Raw genomic sequence first — 13765 nt, forward strand, 5'->3', positions numbered from 1 at the left:
AAATAAAAATAAAATAAGGCGGAGTTTGGAATCTTGAGCTTTCTGCACCCATGTTATAAGAAGTGGGACATTTCGGCAACTTGGTGGTGTTTTGCAGCCTTAGTGATGCCTACCACCCACCCCGCCGTCTCTTTGACCCACTACCATCAGGAAGGAGGTACAGGAGCATCAGGACTAGGACCGCCAGACTGAGTAACAGCTTCTTCCCCCAGGCTGTGAGATTAATGACTATCCTGTCACCACCGAGGTGTCGTTGCTAGGACAAACGGCTGTTTACTGTTTACCTGTAACAACACACACACATACATACACACACACACACACACACACACACACACAATGCTGGAGGAACTCAGCAGGCCAGGTACCGTCTACCGTCGACTTTTCGGGCCGGGACCCTTCGTCAGGACTCCTGTTTTAGTTTATCTGGGCTGCGCACTTCACAAGCGTTTTAAATTATATTTTATTAACTTATTTGTGGTAATGCTGTGTGCGATATATGTTTTGTGGGGCTCTGTGGTTCGCAGGGACGTCGTTTCGTTTGGTTGTATATGCGTACAGCCAGACGACAGTAAACTTGATCTGATGGCAGTTGTTTCTGGTCGAAGTAGAAACACTCGACTTAATTAGTTTGCGAGGTAGTTAACTCCCGGCAATTCTGGTTAAGTTCGCTTGGTCTGTGTTACTGATGCAGAGATGTGGACTTTTTAAAATCGGTTTGTGTCGAGAGAGTGTGGACGATAGACAAAATGGAGAGGGTCTGGGCACCTTAAGTCAATGTTCGTTGCAGCAAGAATGGTCATGATCTGACTCTCCTACGGACACGCTCGGGGGTATTGAGGAACCTTCCAGGATTACGGTTACCGCTTGTGCTCCTCCGTTAATATTAAACTTCAGCCGACACACCTCGTTATCCCCAGTAGCACCATCGCCGCCACGGCCTCCAGCGCCGGGAGGAACCAAACACCGCCTGGGGAACGGCTATGTGAGGCACCTCGCTCGCTTCCCGTCGCCTGCTGGTGGAAATCCCCAGCGCCATCCATCTCTCCCTATCTGTCTCCGTTTCCGGCGCCAGGAACAGCGCCTCACTTCCCACCTGAGCACGTTGCGCTGTTCCAACTCGGTGCGGAACTCTATTGACTTCAGGCAACTCGTCTGTCTTAGATCTGGTCAGTTATCTTCATCCTCCATCTCAAGTCAAGTCAAGTCGCTTTTTATTGTCATTTCGACCATCAACTGCTGGTACGATACACAGTAAAAACGAAACAACGTTCCTCCAGGACCATGGTGCTACATGAAACAACACAAAACTACACTAGACTAAGTGAGAGAACACAAGCCTACACTAGACTACGTAAAACAACACAAAAACTACACTAGACTACAGCCCTACACAGAACTACATAAAGAGCACAAAACAGTGCAGGGCAGTACAATAAATAATAAACAAGACAACAGGCACAGTAGAGGACAAATTACAATATAATAATAAATGATGTAGATGTCAGTCTAGTCTCTGGGTGTTAAGGAGTCTGATGGCTTGGGGGAAGAAACTGTTGCTGCCATTTGGTTCAGATTAAGTCTCTGTCTCTCTTTCACTCACACTTGCGCAATCACACCCGCGGAAAGAGGACATCGGCTACCTCTACGACCATTCCCACTGTGCCTTCAAACCCGGGTGCCGAAACTGCGCCCGTGGTACTAGTCTGACTAAATATTAATGATTCGCTTTACTTGCACGTCGAAACATACTGTGGTCTGCGTCGTTTTCGTCAAATCAAATCACCGAGGATTACGTTGGGCAGCCCGCAAGTACCGCCACGCTTCCGGCGTCAATACAGCAGGTCCACAACTCACTAATCCTAACCGTATGACTTTGGAACGCGGGAGGAAACCGGAGCACCCGGGGGAAACCCACGCGGTCACGACGAGAACGTACAGGCAGCGGCGGGAAACTTGTGGCTGGGCGCTGTAAAGTGTTGCGCTAAGACATGTCCAGTCGTTTTTCAACTCAGTGTTTTTTTCTCAAGTTGATTTGTTTAGGCATGAACTGTCTGGCTGTAACATACCGACAAGTTGAAACAGTATCTGTGGGTGCCGAAAGGATGGAATGCAAATAGTCGGAGACTCGCGTATTTTATGGCTGAAATTTAATAATTTGTTTCATTACAGATATTAATACCATTTATACAATGATTCTGCATACATACCGTGGGGTGTTTACTTATAGACAATTAAAAAAAACATTCAGCAACCGCTCAGTCACAAACAAGTTTTTTTTAACTTAAGAGTTTGACTGGACGTCAAGATGGAAATTACGGTGATATCTGGGGTTGGTCGTCTGAATCCTCAAAGTAAAAACGTTCGGCGCCGGGTGGGGTTCGGGGAGTTGGTGGCCCTGGTGGAGAGGCGGATCAGACATTTGCACACTCCCGACTGTCCAGCGAAAGGAAAACGTCCGCCTTGCACTGAAAAGTGTTGAGGCCGTCTGGGAGAAGCTGGCAGGTTTGCAGACTGGGAGAGATGTCTTTCACACACACGGCCTGCAACAGAGACGGAGAAGAGATTCAGCCCGGCCGCTACCGGAAGGACAAACTGTACACTCAGTGTGAAGTGCATTTATCTCGTGTACATCGACACTATTACGGCGGACTGTGTGTTTGCAACAAACCAACAACACACCCGAGGGTGTGCCGGCGGGCCGCCCGCAGGTGTCGCCAACAAGGCGTGCCCACGCGGGACAAAACAAAACTCGAGCAACAAAACGCGAGTTTGCCCTCCCACGCACTGTCACGGTCCCCTAGCCCCAGGACAGCCAGTCTGCAAGAGGAGTTGGCGATGAATACCGAATTCCAGAAATAAAATCGGACCACACTCGAACCGGTCGCCACATCGGGCAGCACCTGTGAGCGTGAAACCATTAACGTTTCAGATCGGCCAGTCTTTCTCAGTCCGCAGGAGAAATTACTGAATGCGGGTTATACACGAGAGACCGGCAGGTTATTTATTAAACTTGCGAGTTTAACTAGGAAATTCATTAACTCTTTCCTTCGGATGTTTTGCGATATTTTCAGGGACTGGAATTGCGGAAGATTGTGTCCCCATAGGGGTCACCTCACGGTGAGATGCTCTGCAAACCTGCTCGGAGTCTGCGCGTATCCGAAACCCCTCGCCCCCTGCGGCATATCTGGGGCCCTTTCATCCCTGGGAAATTTCTGGAAATCCCTCGCCCCACTGCACTTCAGCGCCTTTTGGTTCGCTCGCACCCTCTCCAAACCAGCCACAGAGTCATAGAACACTACATTAAAGAAACAGGCCTTCCGGCCCATCCAGTCCGTTCCGACCTATTATTTTGCATGGACTGTATCCCTCCATAGCCCTCCCGTCCATGCAGTGTACTTATCCAAGCTTCTCTTGGGTGCTACAGTCGAACCCACATCCGTCACTTCCGCTGGCAGCTCGTCCCATCCAATGAGTGAAGAAGTTCCCCCTAAATATTTCACCTTTCATCCTTAACAATAAAGGAACAGCAGTTATAATGGGTGACTTCAATCTACATGTAGATTGGGTGAACCAAATTGGTAAAGGTGCTGAGGAAGAAGATTTCTTGGAATGTATACGGGATGGTTTTTTGAACCAACATGTCGAGGAACCAACTGGAGAGCAGGCTATTCTGGACTGGGTTTTGAGCAATGAGGAAAGGTTAATTAGCAATCTTGTCGTGAGAGGCCCCTTGGGTAAGAGTGACCATAATATGGTGGAATTCTTCATTAAGATGGAGAGTGACATAGTTAATTCAGAAACAAAGGTTCTGAACTTAAAGAGGGGTAACTTTGAAGGTATGAGACGTGAATTAGCTAAGATAGACTGGCAAATGACACTTAAAGGATTGACGGTGGATATGCAATGGCAGGCATTTAAAGGTTGCATGGATGAACTACAACAATTGTTCATCCCAGTTTGGCAAAAGAATAAATCAAGGAAGGTAGTGCACCCGTGGCTGACAAGAGAAATTAGGGATAGTATCAATTCCAAAGAAGTAGCATACAAATTAGCCAGAGAAAGTGGCTCACCTGAGGACTGGGAGAAATTCAGAGCTCAGCAGAGGAGGACAAAGGGCCTAATTAGGAAGGGGAAAAAAGATTATGAGAGAAAACTGGCAGGGAACATAAAAACGGACTGTAAAAGCTTTTATAGATATGTAAAAAGGAAAAGACTGGTAAAGACAAATGTAGGTCCCCTGCAGACAGAAACAGGTGAATTGATTATGGGGAGCAAGGACATGGCAGACCAATTGAATAATTACTTCGGTTCTGTCTTCACTAAGGAGGACATAAGTAATCTTCCAGAAATAGTAGGGGACAGAGGGTCCAGTGGGATGGAGGAACTGAGCGAAATACATATTAGTAGGGGAGTGGTGTTAGGTAAATTGAAGGGATTGAAGGCAGATAAATCCCCAGGGCCAGATGGTCTGCATCCTTGAGTGCTTAAGGAAGTAGCCCAAGAAATAGTGGATGCATTAGTGATAATTTTTCAAAACTCGTTAGATTCTGGACTAGTTCCTGAGGATTGGAGGGTGGCTAATGTAACTCCACTTTTTAAAAAAGGAGGGAGAGAGAAACCGGGGAATTATAGACCGGTTAGCCTAACGTCGGTGGTGGGGAAACTGCTGGAGTCAGTTATCAAGGATGTGATAACAGCACATTTGGAAAGCGGTGAAATGATCGGACAAAGTCAGCATGGATTTGTGAAAGGAAAATCATGTCTGACGAATCTCATAGAATTTTTTGAGGATGTAACTAGTAGAGTGGATAGGGGAGAACCAGTGGATGTGGTATATTTGGATTTTCAAAAGGCTTTAGACAAGGTCCCACACAGGAGATTAGTGTGCAAACTTAAAGCACATGGTATTGGGGGTAAGGTATTGGTGTGGGTGGAGAATTGGTTAGCAGACAGGAAGCAAAGAGTGGGAATAAACGGGACCTTTTCAGAATGGCAGGCGGTGACTAGTGGGGTACCGCAAGGCTCAGTGCTGGGACCCCAGTTGTTTACAATATGTATTAATGACTTGGATGAGGGAATTAAATGCAGCATCTCCAAGTTTGCGGATGACACGAAGCTGGGTGGCAGTGTTAGCTGTGAGGAAGATGCTAAGAGGATGCAGGGTGACTTGGATAGGTTGGGTGAGTGGGCAAATTCATGGTAGATGCAATTTAATGTGGATAAATGTGAAGTTATCCACTTTGGTGGCAAAAATAGGAAAACAGATTATTATCTGAATGGTGGCCGATTAGGAAAAGGGGAGGTGCAACGAGACCTGGGTGTCATTATACACCAGTCATTGAAAGTGGGCATGCAGGTACAGCAGGCGGTGAAAAAGGCGAACGGTATGCTGGCATTTATAGCGAGAGGATTCGAGTACAGGAGCAGGGAGGTACTACTGCAGTTGTACAAGGCCTTGGTGAGACCACACCTGGAGTATTGTGTGCAGTTTTGGTCCCCTAATCTGAGGAAAGACATCCTTGCCATAGAGGGAGTACAAAGAAGGTTCACCAGATTGATTCCTGGGATGGCAGGACTTTCATATGAAGAAAGACTGGATGAACTGGGCTTGTACTCGTTGGAATTTAGAAGATTGAGGGGGGATCTGATTGAAATGTATAAGATCCTAAAGGGATTGGACAGGCTAGATGCAGGAAGATTGTTCCCGATGTTGGGGAAGTCCAGAACGAGGGGCCACAGTTTGAGGATAGAGGGGAGGCCTTTTCGGACCGAGATTAGGAAAAACTTCTTCACACAGAGAGTGGTGAATCTGTGGAATTCTCTGCCACAGGAAACAGTTGAGGCCAGTTCATTGGCTATATTTAAGAGGGAGTTAGATATGGCCCTTGTGGCTACGGGGGTCAGGGGGTATGGAGGGAAGGCTGGGGCGGGGTTCTGAGTTGGAGGATCAGCCATGATCATAATAAATGGCGGTGCAGGCTCGAAGGGCCGAATGGCCTACTCCTGCACCTATTTTCTATGTTTCTAACCCATCTACCTTCTACGCCTCTGCCCTTAACCCCACCCACCCCTCCTCCTCCCCCTCTCCTCTCTTTCCCTCCCTACCCCTGTGTCGTCCCGGCTCTCGCACCCTGGATCTTTACTCCACGCCAGACGAGAGAACGGCGCCTATGCTGGTTTGCGTCGCGGGAAGGAATGAATATTTTGAGTTCGGTAAGAGTCCAAACACGTTGACCGCCACTTTAAATACAAAATATTTGAGTTATTTGATGTAAATGCGTTATAGCTGCATTCCGAACACTCATGTTAACCAGCAAATAAGTTTAGTACTTGCTATCACTGCTCCGAGTCCGATCGCCCCCTTGGCACTGAGGGGCTCTCGCGTGGTCCTAAAGCCCACTGAATGTGCGAAAACAAAGGATAGTTTCCCAGATTTTAGACCAAAAGACATGATCGGACGGCCCAACGCGTCTGGTCCGCCATTCTATCGTGGCTGATCTATTATCCCTCTCAACCCCATTCTCCTGCCTTCTCAGCGTAACCTACAACGTCCTTACAAATCAAGAACCTATCAACCTCCGCTTTAAATATACCCAATAACTTGCCCTCTGCAGCCGTCTGTGGCAACGGATTCCACGAATTCACCACCCATTGGCTAAAGAAATCCCTGCTCATCCCTGTTGTAAAGGAAGTCCCTCTATTCTGCGGCTGTGCCCTCTGATCCTGGACTCCCCGACTATTGGCAACATCCTCTCTCCGCGTCTACCAAAGTTCTCTTTATTTTTTTTACAGCTGAGCGGTGGGACCATTGTACTAAGTAGGACATTTTATATGGCCCGAAAAATGCGTGGCACGATAAATGCTTTTTTTTGTGTAATATGCATAGTATAAATACTTATTAGGTTATGATTTTTTGACAGATTACTTACCAACAAAGTCAGAATATAGAATTTTTTCACATCAAACAAACACAAACCATACATCACAACACAAGTCAGTCTGTCAGGCAATCAAAGCCACTGACAGGCACAATGGCAAAAATAAAATGTTTTGACTAGACGGCGTACGCTACCAGCTTCCATTCTGTTTTTATTGTTATAATTTGTAACAGTATTATAATACATCACTGAAGATGTGTCCAGATGCATCAATAGATGTATGTACACACCTTAACTTGAAACACTGACAATGTAAATACATTGAAGCTCTAAAATGTTTCAAAGTAAAGGTTTGTGGTAGGTTTATTATTTAGAAAAATACATAGGTTATATTCAGTAATATATAATTAATTATGGGGTATTTTGCAATTATATTAACATTATATAAAAGCAAATTCCAGCTGCATAGTTAAAGGCTATGTGCGCGCGAGCATTTCTGTTACTGTGCGGTCGCGCACAGCGCAATTTAGAGGGAACAGTGACATCTGCTCTATTTTATACAGAGATTCAGTTAAAATATTTAGTTTGGTGAATACACCGCCATAGTTTAGGAATGCCCCTCAAGCTTAGGATAATGTATCCTTAAAGTAACTGATAAAGTTATTTTGAATTTCTGAGACTCCCGTCTCTCTCTCTCTCTCTCTTTCTAATTGTTGTAAACTCAGATTCTGCAGACGCTGAAAATCCAGAGTAGCACCTACAAAATGCTGGAGGAACACAGCAGGTCAGCCTGCATCTGTGGAAAGGAGTAAACAGTCGACGTTTCGGACCGAGACCCCTCACCAGGACTGCCGGTTCGGTATTTTGTCGGTGTTACTCTAATCGTTGTGTGAGGTCTGTCTGTGTGGAAGGGTGGGGGGGGTGTTGTTGGAGGTCTGTGAGTGTGGCGTGTGTGGGAGGAATGACCTCCTCGTGTCCGCGCAGTGTGGGTGTGTGCGTGGGTTTGATGTGTGTGGGACATTGACAGCTTTCAGTTTGCCCTCTCGCGTACTTGCATACGTTGTCTCCACCTGTTCATCCCCCTCATTCCCCTCCGACCCTCGACTGGCCTTCACCCTCTCTGTTGGTTCCCCCCGTTGAGGTATCTGTCCGTCTCCTTATCCCTCCCTTACTCCCTCCCCCCTCTCTTTCCCCCCTCTCCCTCTCTCTCTGCCTTCGACTTTCTTTACTCACTCTCCTTATTTCTGTCTTCTCCCGCTCTCCCGGGATCATCCCAGCTTCCCGTTCATCCGATGAAGAGTGGGCAAGTCTGGACCATTTCTCGCTCCGCAGATGCCGAACATCTGGTCTGTATATTTATTTTTTCTCCTTTTCTCTGACCCTCCCATTCACTCCCTGACTCGCGATCTATCGTCCCCCACCTCACCCATTCCCTCTTTCCGTCCCATTCGCTATCTGCCCCGCTCTTTTCCCCACTCTCTTCTCTCATTCCCCCTCATCGTCTCACAAACTCTCTCTAACTCTCTCCTATCTCCGCCTCATTATTTTCTCTCTACCTCTTTCTCTCTCTACCTTCCTTTCTCATTCCTTCTCTACCTCTTGCCATTTTTTCTCTCATTCCATCGCTCTGCCCCAGTCTGCGTCTCCCCCAGTATTCCTGTCTCTTCTGCACAACTCTCTCATCCCCCTCTTTCTCTCTCCCCGTTCCCCCTCCTTTCTTATTATCTCCCATTCTCTACCTCTCCTCTCCCATTCTCTCTCTCTCGATTCATTATTACACCTCTCCTGCGTCCCTCGTTCCCCGCCTTTCCCGCTTCTCACCATGTTTTTGACGAACATCGTCGCTCTGCCTTGAACAGCCTGCTCCGACATCACGCTGTTCTCCGCCGACTCTGCCGCTTCGCTTGCCTCCGACCTGCGGACGTAGGGTGAGCGGCGGATCCCGGACAGGAGTCCGGAGGCTCTCCCCACCGAGTAGTAACTGGGTCCCGTCGCCTGCTTGTACCACGCCTCTGCCGGGCTGGGCACTAGACTAGAGAGGATCACGCACACCAGGGTCATCTTCAGCGATGTCTCGAGTGCAGGCATGTTTTTTGTCCGGGTCTGCACCGTGTTTGTCCGGCTCGCAGTCTGCGCTCTCCCGCCTGTCCGCCCGCTGTCTGGCAGGAGCTCAGAACTGCAAACTTTAAGCCCAGACCCCTTAAATAGTCGCGTTTTCTCCTGCTAGTGACGCTGCCGTCAAACGCACGCACCTTTCAATATAAATTAGTCACATCCCCCCCCCCCCCATAAATTGTGGGCGACGACAATTCATCTTGAATCATTCAGGGACTGGGAACCTTTCTCAGCTGGCACTGCCGAGTCTCTGATCATATTTACTCCGTACCCGTATTTTAACTTTTTTTTTGTATTATTCTATATAGTTGAATATTTCTGCAAGAAGACGAATCCCAAGGTAGTATGTACTGACATGAATTTACATGAATCTGACAATGAATTTACATTGAACCCAGTGGTAGTAGTGGTACACAGGAGGGCTACCAAAGAGGCGAGGGAGGCTACCGTGGAGATTGACCAGCTCCACACTTGACAGAGAAAGGGCATCAAAGTGGTTAGAGACCGATGCATGTCAGGAGGCTGGCCCTGCAGATGACACCAGGACCATTGCGAAAAGAACTGGGAGGATTCCAGATTCAAGGCTGTTCGTCGGCATTTTTCAGTACACAAGGGCAGAAGAGAACAAAATGATTGCTGGAAATCAAGCCGGAATTCTACCACCAGGCGCGTCTTTATCTCCCCAACAATCCACACCCCGCCCCCGCTTTCCACAGGGATCGCTCCCTCTGCGATTCCCGTGTCCATTCGTCCCTCCCCACTAATCTTCCACCCGGCACTTCTCCCTGCCAGCGACAGAAATGCTCCACTGGCCCGTTCACCTCCCCTCTTGCTTCCATTCAGAGCCCCAAGTCGTCCCTCCGGAGGAGGCAACACTACGCCTGCCAATCTGTCGGGATCGGCCTCTGTACCCAGTGCTCCCGGGGCAGGCTCCTCTATGCTGGTGACACTCGACGTGAGCTGGGGAGCCGCTTTTGTCGATCACCTCTGCTCCGTCTGCAAACAGCGAAATTTCCTGGTGGCCAAACATTTTAATTCCTATCCCCATTCCCGTTCCATGACTTCCTCCTCTGTCACGTTATGGCGTCTCTCAGGGTGGAGGAACAACACCTCATATTCTGTCTAGGTACCCTCCGATATTATGACATGAACATCAATTTCTCCTTCCGGTATTCACCCCCAACCCTCCCCTCCTCCTCTATTTCCCACTCTGGCCTCTCACCCGCCTATCACCTCCCTCTGATGCCCCTCCTCCTTCCCTTTCCCCTTCACCCACGGTCCACTCTCCTCTCCCGTCACGTTCCTTCTTCTCCAGCCCGTTTCCTTTCCTACCACCTGACTTCACCGATCACCATAGATTAGAGGCCACCAGCATTTTTAACGCTATGGGCCCCTCCCATTAACCGAGGGGTTCGTGGACCGCAGGCTGGCAGCCGTAAACGCTGCCTGAGCTGCCGAGTTCTTCCAGCACTTTGTGCGCATCGCTCTGGATTTCTGGCATCTGCAGAATCTCGTGTTTATAATTCACCATTCACCATCTAACTGGCCCTCCTTTCCCTCCCCCCACACCGCCTTTTTATTCTGGCGTCTTCCCCCCTCCGTTCCAGTCCTGAAGAAGGGTCTCAGCCCAAAACGTCGACTATTTATTCATCTCCATAGGTGCTGCCCGACCCGCTGAGTTTTGTGTGTGTTAACATGATTCATTACTCTGGACCCGATGCATCCGATGGTGGGACATACAGATGCATGAAGAACACAATAATAAATAAATACATTAGATTAGGTTATATACATAGACTGATGGTATGTACATATAGTGACGCTATAGCATGTGTTGGTAAGGTGACTCTAACAGGAATGATAAAGTGGTGGCGGGTGTGTGTGTGGTGGGGTCGGTTAACGGGCAGAGGTGATTCACGCATTATGACGGGCCGAAGGGCCTGTTCCTGTTCTATGTTCAATGTGTTGATCAGCCTAACAGCTTGGGAGGATAGAACTGTCCTTGTGTCCGGTGGTCCAGGCGTGGATGCAGGGCAGCCTCCTCCCCGATGGGAGTGGGCCAGACAGTCCGTGAGCCGGGTGGGTGGGATCATTCCCCGATGGGACAAACAGTCTGTCAGACGGGTGGGTGGGATTATTCCCCGATGGTGGAACAAACAGTCCGTGAGCCGGGTGGGTGGGATTATTCCCCGATGGGAGTGAGACAAACAGTCCGTGAGCCGGGTGGGTGGGATTATTCCCCGATGAGAGTGAGACAAACAGTCCGTGAGCCGGGTGGGTGGGATCATTCCCCGATGGGAGTGGGCCAGACAGTACGTGAGCCGGGTGGGTGGGATTATTCCCCGATGGGAGTGGGACAAACCGTCCGTGAGCCGGGTGGGTAGTAAAAGAGTGCAGAATAAAGTGCTACAGCTACTGAGAAAGCGCAGTGCAGGCAGGCAATAAGGTGCAAGATCATAACGAGGGACCTCGTGAGTTTCATGGTTTTACCAAATCTATCGGGTAAGCTGTTCCTTGAACTCTCCGGCAATGAACAGTGCTGGCAGAGGCGTGCGGCAGTTAGTTCAATCACTTCACAACGCCAGGGACCCCCGATCGGGGTTTGATCCCCGCCGCTTTTCTCTCAGGGGTTTGTACATTCTCCCTGCAACTACGTGGGTTTCCTCCGGGAGCTCCGGTTTCCCCACGTTCCAAAGATGTGGCGGTTTAGGGCTAGTGAGCTGTGCTATGCTGGCGACAGAAATGTGGCAACACTTGTGGGCCGCCAGAGCACAATCCTCGGATCGCGCTTTCCGAAGGTGCAAAGCAACAGCTTTCACTGGGGGGTTCGATATCTCACCGCACATGTGAGAAATAAAGCTAATTCTTAATCGTTGTCTTTGAAAGAGTCGATCATTAGCTAAAGGTTGCAAACCACCTGGTGGTTTGGGAGAGAACCACCCGAAGTCAGTGTGAAGCTTCAGTGAAATGTCCCATGCCGGCATATTGGTTTGTGATTGCCACAAACTCCTGCGTGTCATCCTCACAGATTATTCCATCACATCAGTCTCTCTCTCTCTCTCTCTCTCTCTCTCTCTCTCTCTCGAAGCTGACAGTGGTGCAGGTGGATGCTTTCCTGGTGTCATGGATTCTTGATTACCTGACTGGCAGACCACAGTACGTGTGTTTGCAACACTGTGTGTCCGACAGAGTGATCAGCAGCACTGGGGCTCCACAGGGGACTGTCTTGTCTCCCTTTCTCTTCACCATTTACACCTCGGACTTCAACTACTGCACAGAGTCTTGTCATCTTCAGAAGTTTTCGGATGATTCTGCCATAGTTGGATGCATCAGCAAGGGAGATGAGGCTGAGTACAGGGCTACGGTAGGAAACTTTGTCACATGGTTTTATTTATGGTTTTATTACTATTTATTATTTATGGTGCAACTGTAACGAAAACCAATTTCCCCCGGGATCATTAAAGTATGACTATGACTATGACTATGATTTGCCTGTAACGCCGCTGGCATTCAGGGCAGCAATGAAGGCCAGCCCCCCCCCCCCCCCACCCCCATCTCCGGCGGTGCTCAGGGCTTCCTTCATCGTGTCAGGAGCTTCCTCTCGGTGTTCTCTACTGGGAGGTACGCAGATCCCGGGTGGACACTCGGGAATACCGTCACACTCAGACGGAGGATTCTCCATTGCTGTCAAGGCAGTACCAATGAAAACAGTAACAGGATGCAGAATAGAGCGTTACTGTTCGAGAGGGTGCAATGCAGTCAGGCAACTTCAGAAGGAGGTAGACGGTGAGGGCAAGAGCTCCATCTTACCACGCAAGAGGTCCATTCAATAGCCTGTCAGCGGGATGGAAGCTTTTACTGAACCTGGCGATACGTGTTTTCGGGTTTTTGTATCTTCTGGCCGACGGGACGAGGGGAGCAGAGAGAATGTCGGGGGTGTTGGCAGCAACGAGAAAAGTGAAGAAACAACGTACAATATTACAGCGCTGTGTGCTCCCGGTTCTGTTGAAACCGCCCCATAACAGTGTTCTTTCAGTTTTGATCTCAAATCCACATCAACATGGGCTGAAGCCCGCGTTGCTTGGCAACTGTCCGCAGATCTGACACTGGTAAAGTCAGTGTTATGGATTGTTAATTTGCTGTGCAATCCGTTTTCTAGACACTGACAGAACAGCTGTACCACATCCTGGCCCGAGCTCAGAAAGCAAATCAGTCGGGTTAACTAGGCACACTTTGCCTTTAGCATTTGTCTCAAAAATCCAATTTCTATTTGATGTTAGATTCTCGATCACTCTTGCTTATGGGAATACACAGTTTGTACATGCCTATTTGATCTGCTCTTGCTTGTTTGCTCTCCAGTTTGTTTCCAGCTAACTTCAGATAATTCAAATCGGATTTTTTTCCCAGTTGTCTATGTTTCACATTTGGCTTTACGCTGTCCCTAACCGCATTAAATCCAATTATGTTATGATCACTGTTATCTAGATGTTCCCCACACTTCTAAAAGACAAACTGCAATCTCCATTATTTCCCTTTTTCGGGGGAATACCTTGCCTTTCTGCCCTTTGTTTTGTTTTTTTCCCAGCAATTGATGCCCCTTCTGCCGTCAGGTGGATATTGTTCAGAAGATGTGTTGTAGGGGGTGCCCAGGGAGGGGGCAGCACCTCTGGTGAGAGTTGTCATGTCCATGCTCACTCACCTTCGGTCCCCACCTTACACTCTGCTCTCACCTGTGGCGCCAAGCTGTTGTTCATGTGCGACAGCGGCCG

General features: G+C 48.7%; 1 protein-coding gene across 1 annotated transcript; it reads right to left on the reverse strand.

Moving 5' to 3' along the window:
- Positions 1-2144: 2144 nt before the first annotated feature.
- Positions 2145-9064, reverse strand: npb (neuropeptide B). The gene is made up of 2 exons (XM_063030820.1): positions 8703-9064; positions 2145-2543 (listed from the first exon to the last, which is right to left on the reverse strand). Exons 1-2 carry the CDS (start codon positions 8967-8969, stop codon positions 2415-2417), a joined length of 396 nt encoding a protein of 131 aa, XP_062886890.1. The 5' UTR covers positions 8970-9064; the 3' UTR covers positions 2145-2414.
- Between the last annotated feature and the right edge of the window lie 4701 nt (positions 9065-13765).

This window comes from Mobula hypostoma, chromosome 22 (genome assembly GCF_963921235.1).
Source record: "Mobula hypostoma chromosome 22, sMobHyp1.1, whole genome shotgun sequence".
NCBI classification, from domain to species: Eukaryota; Metazoa; Chordata; class Chondrichthyes; order Myliobatiformes; family Myliobatidae; genus Mobula; species Mobula hypostoma.

Bases quoted from the DNA above. Each gene is read 5' to 3' on its own strand.
- npb (XM_063030820.1), bottom strand. From the start codon at position 8,969: ATGCCTGCACTCGAGACATCGCTGAAGATGACCCTGGTGTGCGTGATC. The intron at 2,544-8,702 runs GTGAGAAGCGGG...TCTCTGTTGCAG, and splicing joins CGATGTTCGTCAAAAACATG to GCCGTGTGTGTGAAAGACAT.